We start from the raw sequence: 18,761 nt of genomic DNA, 5'->3' as shown, positions 1-18,761 counted from the left end.
GACAAAAAGTTGACTCATCCAATTTTTGTCTTTGAAAGGGGAGTAGTGTCAAGAGATGATTTTTTGTGTCGCCAATTTCTGTACTGATTAAAATATTGATTTTGCTAAGCTTGTTAGTGAGCCGGAGGTCGAGTTGTTTTAATGTATAAATGACAGGTGGTTGTACTCAGCGAGGATTGTTGTACTCAGAGATAATTTATGCCGATGACAGGTGATTGTACTCCATCGACATTTGCATTTTAGGATGTGTACACTTTGGTTATCAATTATTCGCCTGTGATGTGTGTGCACATGGTGTCGGAGGTATAAAAGACAGTGTTCGTGGATTTAGGGGCACTCCTATCTACTCCAGCTGAAGAGTCACCCTGCCGCTCAGCCTAGCCAAGTAACAACTGGAAAAGAACACTGTATTGGGACCAGCCAGTTTTCCGCACATAAACCGGACATTGAATCTCCAAGTATTGAAACACGCCAGCCACTGGAATGTGCATGCAGCGCTCAGCAGTCTACAAGCAAGTCTCCCTTTGCTAAGGTACTCGCCGATATTGCTGATATTCCAAGACGAACAGACTGTTGCCCTTTGAATAGTTCTGAGTTGTGAGTACACCCCTGTCATCGCTGAGTCACATAACGCTTTAGTTATTTTCGTGTGTAGTTAATTTTTGTACTCAAGTAGTTTTTGTAATTTTATTTATTTGATATTATAGGTCCTTTGACCAATTCAAATATCATTTGCGTGTGCTGGTCTTTCTCTTTATCAATACTCAGTCCCTTCCCGCACCTTTTCGGCCAGTTTGAAATTTTGCCACAGAGTGGTTGACCATCTTGTGACAGTTTATCAATTATCACTCCAACAAATGATGCCTCTGAGGCCTCGTTAATTACAATGTTTCTGACAGACAAAACCCCTGTGGTTAATAACAATTTACGTTTACTGTGAAAAAATTACATAAGTTGTTTTAGAAGTATTTTTTGTCAACTTATTAGCATCGCACAAGCGTATAACATTCTTAAGATTGTGATAAACTGTAGATAGATCTACATTCGATATGTCAGCTGGAAAAGTATGATCGGTGACATGGGGCCTTAGTTAGTGACCACTACCTATCTAGCTTACAGATTGATATATGGCGGGTGCCACATGTGGGGCAGGATGCGCTTACTATTTTCGAAACACCTGACATCACTTCTTGGTCTTTTGGCCAGAGGTCCATATATCTTTCTTTCATGAATTTGACTTTGTTTGTGTACCGTCTATTTACTGTCTGTTCTGTGCTCTTTTGTGTCTATGTTTACAACTATTGTCTTACAAATTCTGACCTGGTGTTATTGGATTATGGATTGGTATGATTGCGATTATGAAATAGGTTTGAATCATCTGCAAATAATCGAAAGTCAAAGTACTTAGAAGAATTCGGTAAATCATTAATATAGACTAAAATAAGTCGGTCGAAGTACAGATCCCTGAGGAACACCACAATTCACTGGTAGTTTTTCAGACATAAATTCGTTTGTACACACATATTGGGATCTATTGTTCAAATAATCAGTAAACCAGAGGAGTGGGTTTCCCCTCACACCATAATGCTGGAGTTTCGATAGAAGTACATTGTGATCAATAGTATCAAATGCCTTCGTAAAATCAATAAAAATACCAATGGTTGAATTTCCTTGATCAATTTGCTGTATTAAATTATTCACAAGATTGATGAGGGATAATTTGGCACTTCGTCTCTCACGAAAGCCGTATTGGTGTTTGAAAAGAAGGCTATGCCTGTCCAAGAACTTCATAATCTGCTTATTTACAATTTTCTCCAGAATTTTACTTACTAGGGGTAAACTGAAATCGGACGATAATTTCCAGGTTCGTCTTTTAAACCCTTTTTGTAAATTGGGACGACTTTAGCAATTTTCAGTGCATCGGGAAACTGGCAATTTTGAAACGACAAATTAAAGATGTGACAAAGGGGTTTTGCGATTTGCTTCGCAGCAATAACCAGGAGTTTCGCAGGCAGGTTATCATAACCTGTTGCCTTCTTCAAGTCAAGACTCATCAATAAGTTGTACACTTCCTGCTCCGTTGTCGGATGCAGAAAGAAAGAATGATTTGACTGTTCTGGTAAAAACTCTACAAAAGAGGAACGATGCGTTACAATCTTACTGGCCAAGTTTCAGTCGACATTTGTGAAATAACTATTAAAGCCATTTACAATCTCTTGTGGTGTACTATACATTTGTGGTATGCCATCTGCAGTCATCGTGAGATGATCTGGTAAACACTGCCCTTTCTTTCCCTTATGAAGTAGGTGATGTCGTTAGTGCACAGTACATGGGAAAGGGCTTTGTTTTACAGAACGCCGTCTGTCGTTTGTGACGAGAAAAACCATGGTTCACTGCACAGAACTGAGGCGCTTGTCCTCATCCTATGATACATGTAAGTCATCGATGTTGCCACGTATGCATTAAACATAAATGGTATTCGTGAGAACAGGTTTCGTAGACCTTGATACCTTCATAATTCTCAACTAATTTTTGAGTTATCACAAACAGCTCGAACATCACTGGATCCCTGAAATTGGCACACCTATTCTATACGGCTGAAGTCATAATATGCAAGTAATTTTTTTAGCTCCATGGTTAAAGTAACAATGTCATGGGGTAATTCAATTCTCATCTGAGAAACGTCAGCAGTGGTATGACCGGTTCAGTGATCTGTTTATCTGTGTAAAATCGGCGTTTAGGTGTTTTCATTTTATACGAACTGCGTGGTCGTTACTATATTGAGTTGAAGGGACACACACGTCTACACAACTGCGAAATTTTCCAATATATTGGTTGGGAGCGATCATCATAGACACAGCTTATTGCCACCTATCCGGACTTACTAGGACCGAATTCATTAACCGTCAGCAGAGGGTAATGTTCGCCGTACAATCTGATATCAAAGATATTAACAATATCATTAGTATGAACATCTCCCACACACGCAAGTTATGAATAAAATCATACTTTCCTTTGCATATCAAGATCCTTATATAGCATTTTATACCTGTTCCAAGACCATCGGAATTATATCAGATAAAGGGACTAAACATTGTCATAAGCCTCGTGATAATTTGACCTGACTTGCGTTCCTAATACCTAGTATCGGCAACCGGGACATGAAATTGGTGTGAAAAGCTGTCAAGCAAACTGAAAAGGGTAACTTTGTCTGAGCTGGATCACCTACAAAATACACTGCATGCCCCGTTCAAATATTCAGGATACAGTGCGACTACACCATCTCGCCATGGAATTCAGTTATACTTCTCAGTGTTGTTTTAACCGGCTTATGTTAAACAGCCTACCTGATGTCAATAATGCAGACGGTATATCTTCATAGTGGACGTATGTCATAAATTGCAGTCTTAACGTGACAGCTATCTATTCGATATTTATGTCAATATTATTTATTATATTGCAAGATTATGCATGTTAGGATGTGAATGTAACTGCATCACAAACAAGGTTGGAATAAACGTTTCGAATAGTTCTCTACGATATCTGCATTGTGTCCGCCAAGTTATTTGTCATGCCGAGATCCAATCATAAAAAATTGTAAGTCAATTTATGTTTCGATGGAATAACCGGAAGCCAATCAGCAATGAAAGCTTTCTACGTTTAAAGGAGGTTAAACTGGCTAGTATTTTGTCAGCATTTAAACATGTTACCATGACATCAGCACTTTCATCTTGGCTGACAAACAACGGCAGTACGGTAGCTGCTAGCTTTAGATTTTATTGTCACTTATAGTCATTATTCAGTGCAGGTATAACGAGGGGCTAGAAAACGGAGACGTGCATGAAATGAAAAAGATGCAACTGTTTGACCAGGTAACTTCCATCGAACTTTCACCTGTTTAACAGCCAAAACTGGCTATCAACAACAACTTTAACTATTCTTCTACGCTCACCATCAGTCTCGGACGTTTAATAAAAATGGTTTCTGATTAAATGAAAATAAAATGTAAAAATCTTTTATTTTCAAAGTACTACTTTGTCACGAATTCAATAATGGGCTAGCTACTAGAATTAATCAATCATATTTTTAGGATAATTATGATCATATTCATACTGTATAACCGAATATAGCACAGCCTTACTGTGACAGCAAAAGAAGGAAAATATGTCATGACAGCCAAATAAGGAAAATATATTCACAAGGTCAATTGACAGGGTGAGAATAAGAGAACGCATAAGAGACCGAGGGAAGAGAGCGCAAGAGGCAGTGTACCCTCTCACGTCGAAAACTTTAGAAATTGTTGTGAGCAATGGTGAAGTCTGAGTGGTCATATTCCAATTGTTTTGCACTGAGTAACACTGTTTGAAAATGGTAAAGAACTGCCAAAAGGGGAAAAGTGAGAAAGGGGATGTCACCCCTCTCGCACCGAAAAGTTTTGGAAATTGACGTGCATACATAGATACATAGATAAATAGATACATAGACACATAGACACATACATACATACATACATACATACATACATACATACATACATACATACATACATACATACATACATACATACCAACACACAAACACACAGACAGACACAGAGACAGAAAGACAATCAAAAGACAGACAGACAGACAAACTGACAAATAGACGCACTACATCATTGTAGATTGGTGGATTGTTAGATTGTGTGGGAGCGAAAATTGTCTATAAACATCATATAACGCAAGGAAGGGAAGATAGCTTATTGAACGGCTTCGGAGAAAATCAAAATGGTTACTGCATGAATTCTTGACGTCGGTGCACTTAGCTATCGGTAAAACGAGTTATTTGAATATAATCTGGTGTGGTTTAATATCAACATGACGATCTTCTTGTTCGTAAACGATGTATACTGTCAAAAACATTCGATTTATGGACTGTATCAGTACTGCAAAGTAGATACCAATTTCAAATACTACAATGTAAGATACGTTGACGATAAACATTGCTAAGATATTTGATCCACCAAATGCAAAGTTTTTTCTTCTTAGTTTTTTGTCGTATCTGATCATTATGTCATTTGAGAGAAGTGCCGACGGTTGTGGTTCTTTATTTTGATTCCTAAACATTGGTTGAATTGGATGTCAAAAACAGATTGAGGATTGGCATGTTGTTCATGTTCTGCAAACGCCTTTAGCCCTGGCCAAGGCCGCATATCACTGGTGGTGATGCGGTGTCATGGCCAGCTGCAAACACTGATGAAAAAAGGAACGTCCCACTCGAGTCTTTGTGGATGAAAATGGGCCAACAAATGGATGACCGTTTAGTGACAAACTGTAAATGTGAAATACATCATGCAAGCCACGAATTGATAATAAATAACAGCAAAAAACGTGTGCCCTTACAATATCTAACCAGCTTGCATCTGCGATAAAGTTATAATGGTGAAATACATCAAGAAGGTAACAAATTGATGACCAACAAACTGTAAAAAATATTCGTTACATTATGATTAAGAAGCCCATAACTTTAAAATACATTAAGGGGGCAAAAGAATGGGTTACCAATTAAAAGTCTACCAAAGGTTCAGCTACTCTAAGATAATGCATTTAATCTTGTCCCAATCTTGAGAGGCCCCAAACATGCCACAAGACACACCTTGGTTTGGCCCCACAAGAAGTCTAGTACATCACTTGGAATGGGACAAGTCACTGGGGGCTCCTGAGAACAGTTGCTTGTGCCAATCACCAGGTTGTCGTATACCATGTCGAGAAAATTCGCTAAATAAACTGTACCACGTTGCCGGTTGCACAAGTGCATGTTTTAGGGACATCTGGAAATAACCAAGAACAGCGCGACTTACTGCAGCCCCTGCGTACAGTTGCTGTTCTAAAACCCGTCTTCAGCTAATGACTTATACGTTTTTTTCAACAATACTGACCGTACATGTACCTACAGGCCTAAAATACGCATGTCTATCTTCAGGCAAGTATACTTCAAACATCCCAAATCTCTGATTGGTAGTTGGGATGCCTGCTTATGAAGTAGCAGTGACGCACAAGTGTTGACACAGGGGGTTAAGCTGAGCTGATGATCACATGACTCTACTGTAAAGATAGAAAAGTGCTCACATGAAGTGGAGACTACAGTTGACTCTGAGTAAAGATATATTTTTGTACATTGCATTTACTAGATAATAAAGGGAAATCATAAGAACAAAATGAGAAACTGATATTTGAGTAGTGATCAAAGTAACATATACCCCGGTACAGACACCTAATTTTGAGGGACTGGCAAAAAACAAACAAACAAACAAACAAAGAAAACATATCCAACGGCTGTAGCAAATTGATAATGATGTTTATAAAGACAACTGTCTTGAATTATCAGACACTCTTTGTTTATTACTGTTATTCATCAGATACACTTATATTCGTGAAATATATCTGTTTATTAGTGCAGTAAATCAGACATTATTTGCGGTGCAATTCATTAATGCTATTTAAAAAAGATATGGTGATCCTGACCGAAATATTGATGATACCCTCGCCTGCGGCTCGGGCATCATCAATATTTCGATCAGGATCACCATCCCTTGGGCAGGCCACAAATCGTGATGTTGCACGATCTTCATGTGTTATTAATTTTAATGAAACGAACATTTGAAATCATCAAAACATCCAGTATTTGTACTGTGCTCATCGAACGATAGGTTGAAATGACGCGCAAATTTTAGTATCAAATTTTGGTATTATGATAGAAATTAATTGAAGTCAAAATATGACACTTTTTTCTCAAATAAAATATTTCACTTGAAATAAGAGTATATGTAGTAAAAAACCGACTAATTTATTTTCGAATATCTATCGTCATTCTAAACTGGCAGCGTAATTAAAAAACATGATCAGAAAAATTAAAATGAGTCTTATTAAAAGTGTACAAAATTTATTGCCAAACAAAATAGTCCATTTGTTATGTAGCATAATGTTAAAATTTCAGAAAATTCGACACAGCCAGAGTGGATTTAATTCTTTGGAAATCTTGAAATTGGGAGGAAAGAGAAGCCCGGAAATTTGGAGATTTGCATACGATTGCATAAATTAACACTTCTTTATCACGCGACTTACGACTGCTTGACAAGCGTAAAGGTGAAACTAACCAGTATTCTAATCTTAGGTTAACAAATTAATTAAATTTGAATGAATATTTGCAAAAAATATGCTGTGTTAGATGCAGCCCCCCCCCCCTACCCCACTCAAACCGCGTAATTCACTCCATATATATTCACAACAACGGAGTCGCATTGTACACGGATGTTATGCTGTCATTCAGACGCCACACTCTTACGTCACACAATCCAAATTTCAAATTGCATGTATTTTATTGTAAAGCGTTTTGTCATTGCAATTACATATCTTCATAGTGACGGGCCGCCAAAGAGACACGCCAGTGAACGATAACTTGCCAATAATCTTATATCACGTCGTTCCCATACACCAAACTTTCCACGTTTTAGTGCCGACCCTAGCTGTTATGGCCTTGTAGGTGACATCCCTGCACATCAAAGGTAAGGCCTCCATTCATCAACAGCCATATCACAAATTTGTCATATTTTTCTGTAACTTCTACCAGAAGGTACGATGATTTCTTACACATTTGTAAACTTGCAGAAAACATTAAATATAGCAAAATTTGTCACTCTAATTGTCTTCCCCGAAATATATTTTGAGTGAAAGGAGTCTTGCTGATGGTTGTTTTTGAGAAAAGTTGGATTGGGTCTCTTGTAGTGCGTCCATTAGTGTGAAGCGGTTGTACAGTGCCATTATGTTCAGTGAGCTTTGGACGACGTTCATCTGTTTGTGAAGACTAATTGAAGGGGTTCAGCGGGCAGCAGTACACGGGTGACCGTCGCTTCCACCTCCTTGGTGCATTCTAACCGGAAGTGACGTATTATCTTGAAGATTGAAACAGGAAGAAGATATACTAAGAAGATATGCCCAGAAATGGTCAATATGATGTGAAAAGCGTAGGTAGTCTATGACTTACATCATGATTCGTTACATTAAGTGGAACGTGCCTCATGAGATATTTGGATTTTCAGTTTTTCCAATCCTTTACTAGTCTAGCACTTGCAGGGGCTCATTTAAGGTAGAATGCGCCTCCGGGACAAATATTCGGCTTTTCAAATTTTTACAATTCTTTTCTGATCTATCTCATGTGAGGCTCATTTTAAAGCTCTTGCATCAAGAAACATTTCCATCGCCATAGTTTTGTAAAACACAGATTTCCATAAAGATAACACATGGATGACGTCCATTTTGAATTTTAAATATCAGTAAATATTGCGAAAAGTACCAAACTTTTGCGCAGTAACTCCTAACTTCTATTTTTCATATTGAAAGGTAATGGTTGAAAGTTTGTTCTAGGAAAGTTTGAGCAAAGGTTCAAGTCTTTTCGCATACTGCCTAAAATAAGATTTGTGAAACTGTGTTACCTCGATTAAAGCAATGTACAGCTCTAGCTCAGCCAGGCGGCGACCTGTTGGCAGAGAACATCAAGAAATGTCTTTGATCACCAGAACTACAGGTTTCACGGCTTAACCTGAAAGGTCATGTTTGCACGGTACTGACACAGATCCATAAAGAATAAGCCGGCTTTGAGAAGAATATTATATCAACAGTGGCGTTTTTAATTTCTTTTTCCACAAGTGGTGGGGTTTATAATAATTACGATACAATTGTAAATCTTGCCAAGTAATTTTAAGAAAAGTTTTACAAACTCGCAAAATGCCATCTCTTACAAAGTCCATAACTTATATTGATCACCGCTTTTGGATACCACTATTGATTAATGTAACTACAATCACATAACATTATATGCTACTTAAGAGGATGAACATATACCTACAATAACCATACTGAAAATGCTCATGTGTTCAGTATGTATTGCATTCTTCTGTGAATCTAAACTTTATGGACATCGTTACAACTTTATTGAAAGTGTTACGATCAACTTCATGAACAATATTAGCCAAAGATAAATTCCTAAGGTCATTAAATATGTAATTAGTTGAAATAAAAGTACTAAATTCCTTTGACTTCGGTCATTGTATCACCACTTTATATATGAAGTCAAGTCCTTCACGCTATATATGCCAAACTTTGAAAGCTCATTACATATGCAAAGTATAAATTAGCTGGCATAAAAATGCAAAATACCTTTTACCTATACAACATAATTGTTTCATCTATACACATAGAAAGTTTCATAAACTTATTTTGGAGTCCCTCAAGTCTTATATCCCTAATCAGGAAAGATTGTTAAATATGCAAATTTGTAACTTGCTTATGTAAATATGCTAAACCACTTTCATTAATATTTTATCATATTTCTCCAATGTACATATTAGGTTTCATCGACTTTGATGAAGGCAATCAAGATACATCCCTAATTAGAAAAGGTTGTTAAAAATGCTAATTATTAATAAAATATTTTACAAAATCAAAACCTACTTTTGGCAGTATTATATCATAATATCTGCAATATACGTCATTTTTGGTCCAGTCAATCCAGATATGTACTCCTTATTAGGAAACTCGTTCAATATGCAAATTGGTTATTAGCGAAACTAAAACCGCTGAATGACTTCAATATTGTTATGTCGTACTGACTATCTTCAATGTACATAGCACGTTTGCAACTTTAATTAAGCCAAAACAGATATATGTCTCTAATGAGGAAAGTTCGTTTACTAAGCAAAATTAGTAATAGATGTTCTGAAAAATCGAAACCGACTTCTCGTCATTATAGTTTCTTTATTGTAAAGAGCCAGTTTTGTCAATTTTGATCAAGTCAATGCAGATACATATTGCTCATTAGGAAAGTTCATTAAATAAGCAAATTAGAATTGGTCGAAGTAAAAATGCTTAATTACTTTCAATAATGTTGTGTCATAATATCTTCAGTGTAAATAGCAGATTTCGTCATATTACCCTATTAGGAAAGTTCATAAAATGTGCAAATTTGTAATTTGCTGAAGTAAATATGGGTAATGACTTTCAATTATGTTAAACTGTTCGCGATCCCTGGGACCGCCTTTGTTCTAGTCTGTAAGAAGATTATGGAGGTGTGATAGCCTTTTGTTTTCCATTGAAATTGTAATCTGCTGGTGGGTTAATTTTCGGATGAGACAATCTGGTGCCAACAAAAGCCTTTAAATCATTGTATCTTCAATATACATACCAAGTTTGGTCAATTTTGATCAAGTCAATTCAGATATATAATTAGGAAAGTTCACCAAATATGCTAATCGGCAATTAACTTTCATGTCACACCTTTATCCTTGTGTGATCAGCACTTTAAGAAAATCTTATTCAATTCTGTGCAGCCGTTCTCATTGTATGTCTGTTTTTTTCTAAAATCATTAATTATGCAAATGAGCATGAAACATACAAGCCACACTAACCAAAATGTAATCAGTTCTTTCCATCAGCATATGGTACAGTGTACCTGTCTATCTATCAAATCTGACTTGAATACGTCAAGGCATTCTTGAGACACACACCACAAACACACACAAACAAAGACAGAAGACATCGGTGCGACATTAGCTCACGTGTTCACACACATGCGCTAAAATATAGGTAATTTTCAATAAAACATAAAAGTGACGCCATTTACACGTACTTCACCAAACAAATATGCTTTAATATACTTATTTTTCTTATAGTAAAGGTAGAAAGTTGCGATACACTCTATAATCTACTCACCTAAACACATTCTTGGCCCGAATCCAAAGGGTATTGATTTAAAACCGTCGAAGGGGTTCAGCTTGTCCCTCCGAACCCATCTTTCCGGTCTGAATGCCAGCGCGTCTTCGAAGTTTTGTTGGTCACGTGACATCACATACGTCACGCCGAATATTAGCGTCTGAAAGTGTGAGAGCATAGATGGAAACGGGCTTTCAACCTTGTACCTCGAAAATGAAAGACTTCAACTAGACTTGTGCTCAAACTTTCCAAAATGAAACTTTCAACCATTCTCTCACTAAATCAAGAATAAAAATCAGACCTCACCGTGCATGGTTTGGTACTAGAGAAATTAATGAACATCTACCGATAAATTAAAATTCAAAATGGCCGCCACCCCAGTGTTGACTCCATGAGGAAAATGAAATTTTCGGTTTTCGAAAAACTAAGACAGTGACAATCTTTCTTACTCCAACAGCTTTAAAACGAGCCCCACAAGTGATAGAATTTGGCTATCGTAGGACGTTTAAAAGAAATGTACGAGCGACATAGTCGTCCTTTGTATCCGCTGATAAAGGCATCGTTGCATAATTATACTCATACGTTGAACATCGATGTCACGATTAATTCAAAATGGAGGTTCACTTACCCCTGCCGGGATGTGGTATCCTTGAAGGACAGTATCATGGTCCAACTGTCGCAAGTTACCAAAACCTATCGGATACAGCCTAAAGAACGAAGACGAAGACAATATAAGTAAACTACGGGGTATTCAGATCGTCAATATATTTTGAGCTGTACGTGCTGTTATTCCAATTACATTTCGACAATGGTTATGATTTCGATCGCACTAGGTGTATTGTTAAAATGGCATTGATGATGATGATAGTCGTCATCATCATCATCATCATCATCACCATCATCATCATCATCTCATTTCACCTTGTAGTTGTATAGAATTGCTAGAACACACGTTTCATTTCATGAAAATGCATGCAGTGATGGGAAAATTACACATTACAAACATCGGACTTAAGGAATAATGTACCTTAGCGTCTCTTTGACGACCGCTTTCAAAAATGTCCATGGATTTCTCAGCATGGTATTTTCGGTGATGATCTGACCTCTTGGAGCGTACCGAGTCACTTCTTGGTGTAATTTTTCCTGTATGGTAGAATTTCGGCCCAGAAGATACAGTGCCCATGTTAAAGCAGCTGCTGTCTGTGAAAACGTAAAAAAAAGAATTTGATATTTTGAGATACCTTCTTCCTGTTGGAGACTTTCCCGCCTTTAAAAAGCACTTTCTGCGGCAAGGAAAATCAGTTATAAACGTGCCATGTGATCTTTATGTAGGGCGAAAGCGCGACACCAACGACATATATCCTTGAAGACCAGAGTATCAATAAAAATATCGCATACGTACTGTGAGAGAAATTTGGTGTCACAGCGGAAAAGTACTTCGTCGTGTAACAAGAACATTAACATGTAACTTTCTTTGATAGTTCTGTCTGCAGTCTCTCTCTCTCTCTCTCTCTCTCTCTCTCTCTCTCTCTCTCTCTCTCTCTCTCTCTCTCTCTCTCGTACTTTGTGTTTCAAGTAAGAATGACAAGTCGGACTAGAGTCAGAAAAGTACACAACATATTCATAAAGAAATAAATGAAAAGGTGATAATATTCGATCGATTTACCGTATCAGTGGCAGCAAGGAAGAATTCTGTCAAATTAGAGTGCAATTCTTGGTCGGTAAGTCTGTGCTGGCGAAGCAAGTTCGTGATGTAATCTGCAGGGCACTTGCTGTCTCCTTTCTTGGTCAGTAGTTCTTGTTTTTCATCAATACATTTCCTAGCTGAAATGAGATCAACATACTTTAAGATGCTCTCCCAATAAATGTTTGCTTAAATTCTTCAAGTATTATTCGAAGTTTAGCAAACAAGTCTAGCGAGTCGTCTGCTGCTTTCGGAGCTACTATTACTGCGACCTGTCATCTCCAAATTCAATGTACAATACATTTCTCTTGGCATTTTATTGCTTCAAGAAGACGTTGTATATCTTTGCCATCTATATTGTCTTAAATATGACCTGCTATGGTGCTGGTGAAAGATAAGACGTATAGTAAGCACAACCCCTGAGCATGAGCAGAATATATAACATATTTAACAATGAGTCTGGATCTACTCTGGGTTTGGCAGAGTTGCAGTTTGCCAACTCGCAACTTGAACACTTCAGGTGATGTGGGCATTGCCACAGCCTATTTTATGATTGTTTCATAAACTGTAGGCTTTCGACCTCTTTCTTGCCTCCACCACGGTTTGACCAATCACAGTCCCTCTGGAGGGACACTGGGACCAATCATATTTCAGAAAACGTAGCGTTTTGACACCAGTATTTGGGCCAAAATGAAGACTTTTGAACCTCAATTTAAAGGAAACTTGTAGAGTTTGTGTTTTTTAATTCGCACTCTCCTGGTTTCACACGTACCCAACTCGGTGGTGAGTGCGCTCCCATTCCGCTATGTGTGGAAAAGTCGTGTTCGTTAAAGGTATACAGTCACCTGTAATCTAAATATGCCCATATATGGTCAAAGGGGCGTTCCTTGGTATTCAAGATGCCCATGTGAGGGCGCTATTTTTAAAAAGCGGCCACCTGCCTAAAATCTGTGATTGGTTAGATTTTGTCTTTCCATGGTAACTGTGGCAAAATTGGAACAGGTGACAGTATTTGAAGATGACGAGAACATGTCTTCACCGTATGAAAGATTCCGCTTACGCTGGTGTGATTTTGTACTCAATACACTAAAAGCTATGTCACTATTTCACTAATGTCCCAAGGTTGCGGTACTTACTGATCTCAAAAATAGTATCCCATAGTCTGACGTGTTTCTTCCAAATTGGTGTGTTGTACTTCCTGTTCCAATCCAACATTGCCTGCACAGACAACATGGCGGCCACGCTGGTAAGGGATTTTAGAGATTTCATAAAAGCAGCGCCCTCCGGGTTTGCATTATCGGTGAGAAGATTAAAACGCTTTCCGAAGATGGTCGACGCACCAGCTGGAAGGACAGTCACCATACGTAAATTAAATACGGAGAAATTTCTCCAATAACATTATTTGTTAATCTGTCTCGGTCTGTCAATCTGTCTTTTCTCTATATGTATGTATGTATGTATGTATGAATGTATCCATGTATCCATGTATCCATGTATGTATCGCCGCTTTGAAACCCAGAAATCAACCCATCTGTCGCCAATATCACCAGGTTTAGTTTCAGTCACTGACCATCATGACATGGAACTTGCCGTTTAGCGTAATGCCCACCACTGCAAATGTGTGGAGCGACTGGTCACGGTAATATTTTTGTTCAATATAATCACTACGACTTTAATTTGAAATCAAATCAATTATATACACTCATTTATTATAAATCAGTCCACTTCTTTCTTTGTCATTGTACACTGATCGTTCTGTGGAATCAGCCTGACTTAGGGATGGACCATTAGACCTTGGGAGGGGGGTGGTCACAATGAAATTGTGAAATTTTTTTTTACTATTGTAAATTTCTGAAATTTTTTTTTTCCAATTGAGATTAGCTGTGCAAATTTTTTTTTTCAGAGTAAATTTTCAGATTTATAATTTTTTTTTTAGTTCGTCGCTGTCTGAAGATAAAGAGGGCAAAAATGTGGTGCCAAGCACCACAAGCGGCCACGCAAGCGGTCACGGGGGGGGGGGGAGGTCAGGAGAGGAGAGGGATGTCCCCTGCTGCCGTTGGAGCTTTTGAATAATAGAGATAAAAATGGTGTTATTTGGTGGCACTTGGGGAGTATTTTTGCGGGGGGAGGTCAGGAGGGGGGTGTCCCCCTCCTGCTGTTGGAGTTTTTGAAAAATAGAGATAAAAATGGTGTTATTTGGTGGCACTTGGGGAGTATTTTTGCGGGGGGTGGTCAGGAGGGGGTGTCCCCCTCCTGCCGTTGGAGTTTTTGAAAAATAGAGATTAAAATGGTGTTATTTGGTGGCACTTGGGGAGTATTTTTGCGGGGGGAGGTCAGGAGGGGGGTGTCCCCCTCCTGCTGTTGGAGCTTTTGAAAAATAGAGATTAAAATGGTGTTATGTGGTGGCGCTTGGGGAGTATTTTTGTGGGGGGAGGTCAGGAGGGGTGTGTCCCCCCTCCGGCTGTTGGAGCTTTTGAAAAATAGAGATAAAATGGCGTTATTTGGTGGCACTTGAGGAGTATTTTTGCTGGGGGAGGTGAGGAGGGGGTGTCCCCCTCCTGCTGTTGGAGCTTTTGAAAAATAGAGATTAAAATGGTGTTATTTGGTGGCACTTGGGGAGTATTTTTGCACGGGGAGGTCAGGAGGGGGTTCCCCGTCCTGCCGTTGGAGCTTTTGAAAAATAGAGATTAAAATGGTGTTATTTGGTGGCACTTGGGGAGTATTTTTGCGGGGGGAGGTCAGGAGGGGGGTGTCCCCCCCTCCTGCTGTTGGAGCTTTTGAAAAATAGAGATAAAAATGGTGTGTTATTTGTGGCACTTTGGGAGCATTTTTTTCGGATTACACATCTTCCTCTGAAACATGGTCTTCTTGCTCCTCAGTAGCTTCCTATAGTTTTGAAAATTGACTATTTTGGTTTCCTGGCTTCCCTTTCTACTGCGTGGTGAAATGCCTACATTCACCCCACCTAACATCATGCATATCTCATGATTTACAATTGATTTTGACAAGCTGAGAAGCTAAAATAAGCTAAATAATATAGTTAAATTTGCATATTTGTGTTTTTAGAGTAATTTTTGCCCTTTTTTGATCAAAACATCTATTTCTCTGTAGCAGCATGTCCAAATTGATTGGATGTGTATAGATGTATTGAAATTTCAATATTTGTCTTTTTAGGGCAATTTATGCCATTCATGGTCAAAATATCTGTATTCTCTGAAAGGGCTTGTCCAATTTCTTTGAAATTTGCTACACAAAAACGATTATTCATGCAGATTTATTCAGTATTTGCTATTGAGAAACTTTCAAAGTTCAACCCCTTTGTGTGTTTTTGTGTTGGGATTTGTAGGATAGATGGCATTCTACGTAGTGTATTTTTGAATGTTAAAACATGTGTTGCTGTTGTTTTTTGAGGCTGTTTTTTGAGAAAAAAGAATTGAAAATGCCTTTTTAAAAGCAAAATAATACATAATGACTTGGTATGTTGTTTTATCATTATTGACGTGTTTCTACTTGTTCACCCATTCTTGCATTCATCATTGCAATAAAATGCTGTGAAAAAAATGAAACTGATGTGGCCTGCATCTGTTTGTTTTCATCTTAAAAGGCAAATACAACTTTCTGTCTTGACAACCATACCATAGTTTCAATGTTTTACCTAATGTACCTGCTTGGTTTGTACGCAGGAAACAAGTAGAAAACAGGCTCTATAATTTCATAATTTTCAAGTGATCAGAATACAAAAGCCCTGAAAAGATAAGATAATCACAACTTCCAGTATAAGGGATGCAGTCACTCTAAATGTATAAATTAAAATTAAAAATGTGCCGGGAAGATGTACTAAAAATACAGAAAGTTGCTTTCTGTCGGTAAAATCTAAAAAAAATTCAAAATTTTAAAGACTTTTGCAGATTTTTTTTACGCCTTTGTCTTCTTATTTATTTTTTTTTATTTTGCAAACTAGTTTGAAGATTTTTTTTTCCGAACTTCTGCTCTGAAAATTTTTTTTTCTGTTTTTGACCACCCCCCTCCCAAGATCTAATGGTCCATCCCTTAGCGCAGCCGATCGATTCCTTGCGGAAAATGAACACCCACGTGAGCATATTTAAATCGCATTTCGTTGTTGTTATTTAATTCCTACTGGGCGTTCGTCTATACATTTTCCACGTTTCGTTATCGATTTTTAGAATAAAGAAATATTCATGAAAAATAATTGTCAAACCTCAGTGCTTATCGTGACTGAGTGACTCTTTATATTCTCTATGCAATGTGTGCATTGACAATACATGTCGAGCTTGATGCAAAACGCGGATCCTGGAGCGGACCAATCACAGTTGAGTTAAATGGACCAATCAGGTTACATTACGTAGTCACTTTAGGACCAATCAGAGTGAAGCTGTAATCTTTGTAGCAATTTTCTCATGTTGTTTTGGCTACAATTTTCCCGCCTTATGGGCACTGTAGTTTCAGAGATTCAAGCTACTTTGGGGAGTTCAGAGTACCTGTTCTGTTTGTCGTTTTCTATGCAATAAAACCTCAAGCGTTTTATATGCTTTACTCCTACTGCGGTGTCCGAGACTCGTGACTGCCATCAAAGAACCTGCTTCATCACTCCCCACAGTGCTTGCCGGTAGTAGAAAACAAAAAGAAATTTTAAGATTTCACCGTTGCGTCTTACCTTCAAATGACCAGTTTGAGAATATTTCTTGTTCGTTCATCGGTTCATTTCTGTCTACTTTCTGTTGTATGGTTTTCACTAAGTCTCCACACACTTCTGCTATCCTTTCTGTGTACTTTATCACTTCCGTTGGTCGTAAGATGTAACCGCTGAGGGCGCTCCTGTTGTGTCTCCAAAGCGGGCCTTGGCTGTGAAGAGTAATCACACAGGGCAGTTCGTACCGGACTTCAGGATAACTAAGTTTACAATTACACAAACATCAAATTCCGCCTTTGTCAGTCAGTCAGTCAGTCAAGAGGGGATTGACGTTCAATAGGTTAACAATACTTTGACTAAAAGAGAGAGTGTTGGTGGTCAACACACGCATCGCTTGAAAGCTGTCACGTCAACCTTTCCTTCAGTTTCTGTGGAGAGATCGACCATGAAAACAATCCAATAGTTGCAAAGGTGTGCTTTAAAATTTCTCTCAGCATTCAAAAGTAGCAATGGCGAGACAAAAATCTTTTTTTGCATTACGAGCAAATAAGCATTTTGGTGCAGATCTATTGATTTAAGGTATACTGTCACCTATTCCAATTTTGCCATAGTTACCATGGAAAGAGAAAATCTAACCATTCACAGATTTTAAGCGGGTGGCCGCTTGTTAAAAACAGCTCCCTCACATGGGTATTTTGAATACCAAGGAACACCCCTTTGACCATATAAGGGCATATTTAGATTACAGGTGACTGTATACCTTTAATGCACTAACTGTCATAATAGTGTTTGGGAATGAAAAAAACACACGAGCAAATACGATTGCAACTAATTTGCATGGGCACCCAACACTTATGAGAAATTTGAAAAATATGAAAATCCAATAATCCCAGATTAGTTCCAATCGTGTTAGCAATATTTCAACGAAAGGGGTGGCTCATCTTCCTCTAAATCTTTTCTGAATTTTCTAATCGTAAAGTATCACAGCACTAGTCATCAGTATGATTAACCTTGAGAATATCCCACAAGGCAAGCCACGATGATCTCTATCTGCTGTCATGGCAACAATGTCCGTGCGCTTTGGGTACTTTCCTTCCTCTCTGATCACTTTCGCAAAGTCTTGTGGGTCGAAGAGCATGACGGTTGCATAGCGACCTTTGGCCTTTCCACTTCGACATATCAGTCCATACGTACGTCTGTATTCCATCATAAACACGATGGCGGATTTAGCGAAGCCTACCTTCCAGGCTTTATACAAGTTTGATAGCGATGCCATGATACTGGTCGGAGGAGCTGGAATGTCGTTGAATGGACGAACCGTTTGAACATCTTTCCGTTCTCGAGTTGGCTCATCAACAACGTCTGGACCGCGGGCTGAGAGGTAGCGTGCACATGATTCATGTTCCCTGCCGGGGCGTCGAATCCATGCTTCTCGTGTCCTGAGACACCCTGCCTTTGTCGATGGCGTTTTCAGGCGAAGAACACTGCGTATATCCCGATACAAAATCGAGTTCATCGTAATCAAAGTTTAAACGGCAACCGAGGCTTGTTTACGTTTTGCACATCGGTGTCCCCATTTGACCTCGGCGACTTAGTTTGTTTGCATGATTCTTTACTCGTGCGGAATACGGCCGAGTGTTCATGTTGTGTCACTGAAACAAAACGTGACGTTGCGTTCAGC

General features: G+C 38.4%; 1 protein-coding gene across 1 annotated transcript; it reads right to left on the bottom strand.

Annotated features, from left to right (window-relative positions):
* Positions 1–7,488: 7,488 nt before the first annotated feature.
* Positions 7,489–18,661, bottom strand: LOC139135229 (1,25-dihydroxyvitamin D(3) 24-hydroxylase, mitochondrial-like). Its single transcript, XM_070702514.1, has 9 exons — positions 18,091–18,661; positions 17,105–17,292; positions 13,566–13,772; positions 12,412–12,569; positions 11,773–11,945; positions 11,374–11,452; positions 10,746–10,905; positions 8,471–8,514; positions 7,489–7,930 (listed from the first exon to the last, which is right to left on the bottom strand). The coding sequence occupies exons 1-9, from the start codon at positions 18,594–18,596 to the stop codon at positions 7,826–7,828; spliced, it is 1,620 nt and encodes a 539-aa protein (XP_070558615.1). The 5' UTR covers positions 18,597–18,661; the 3' UTR covers positions 7,489–7,825.
* Positions 18,662–18,761: the final 100 nt, after the last annotated feature.

Source organism: Ptychodera flava, chromosome 1 (genome assembly GCF_041260155.1).
Source record: "Ptychodera flava strain L36383 chromosome 1, AS_Pfla_20210202, whole genome shotgun sequence".
In the NCBI taxonomy this organism is placed as follows: Eukaryota; Metazoa; Hemichordata; class Enteropneusta; family Ptychoderidae; genus Ptychodera; species Ptychodera flava.
Note: the sequence above shows the minus strand (reverse complement) of the source record. Positions and strands in the feature narration are given on the sequence as shown.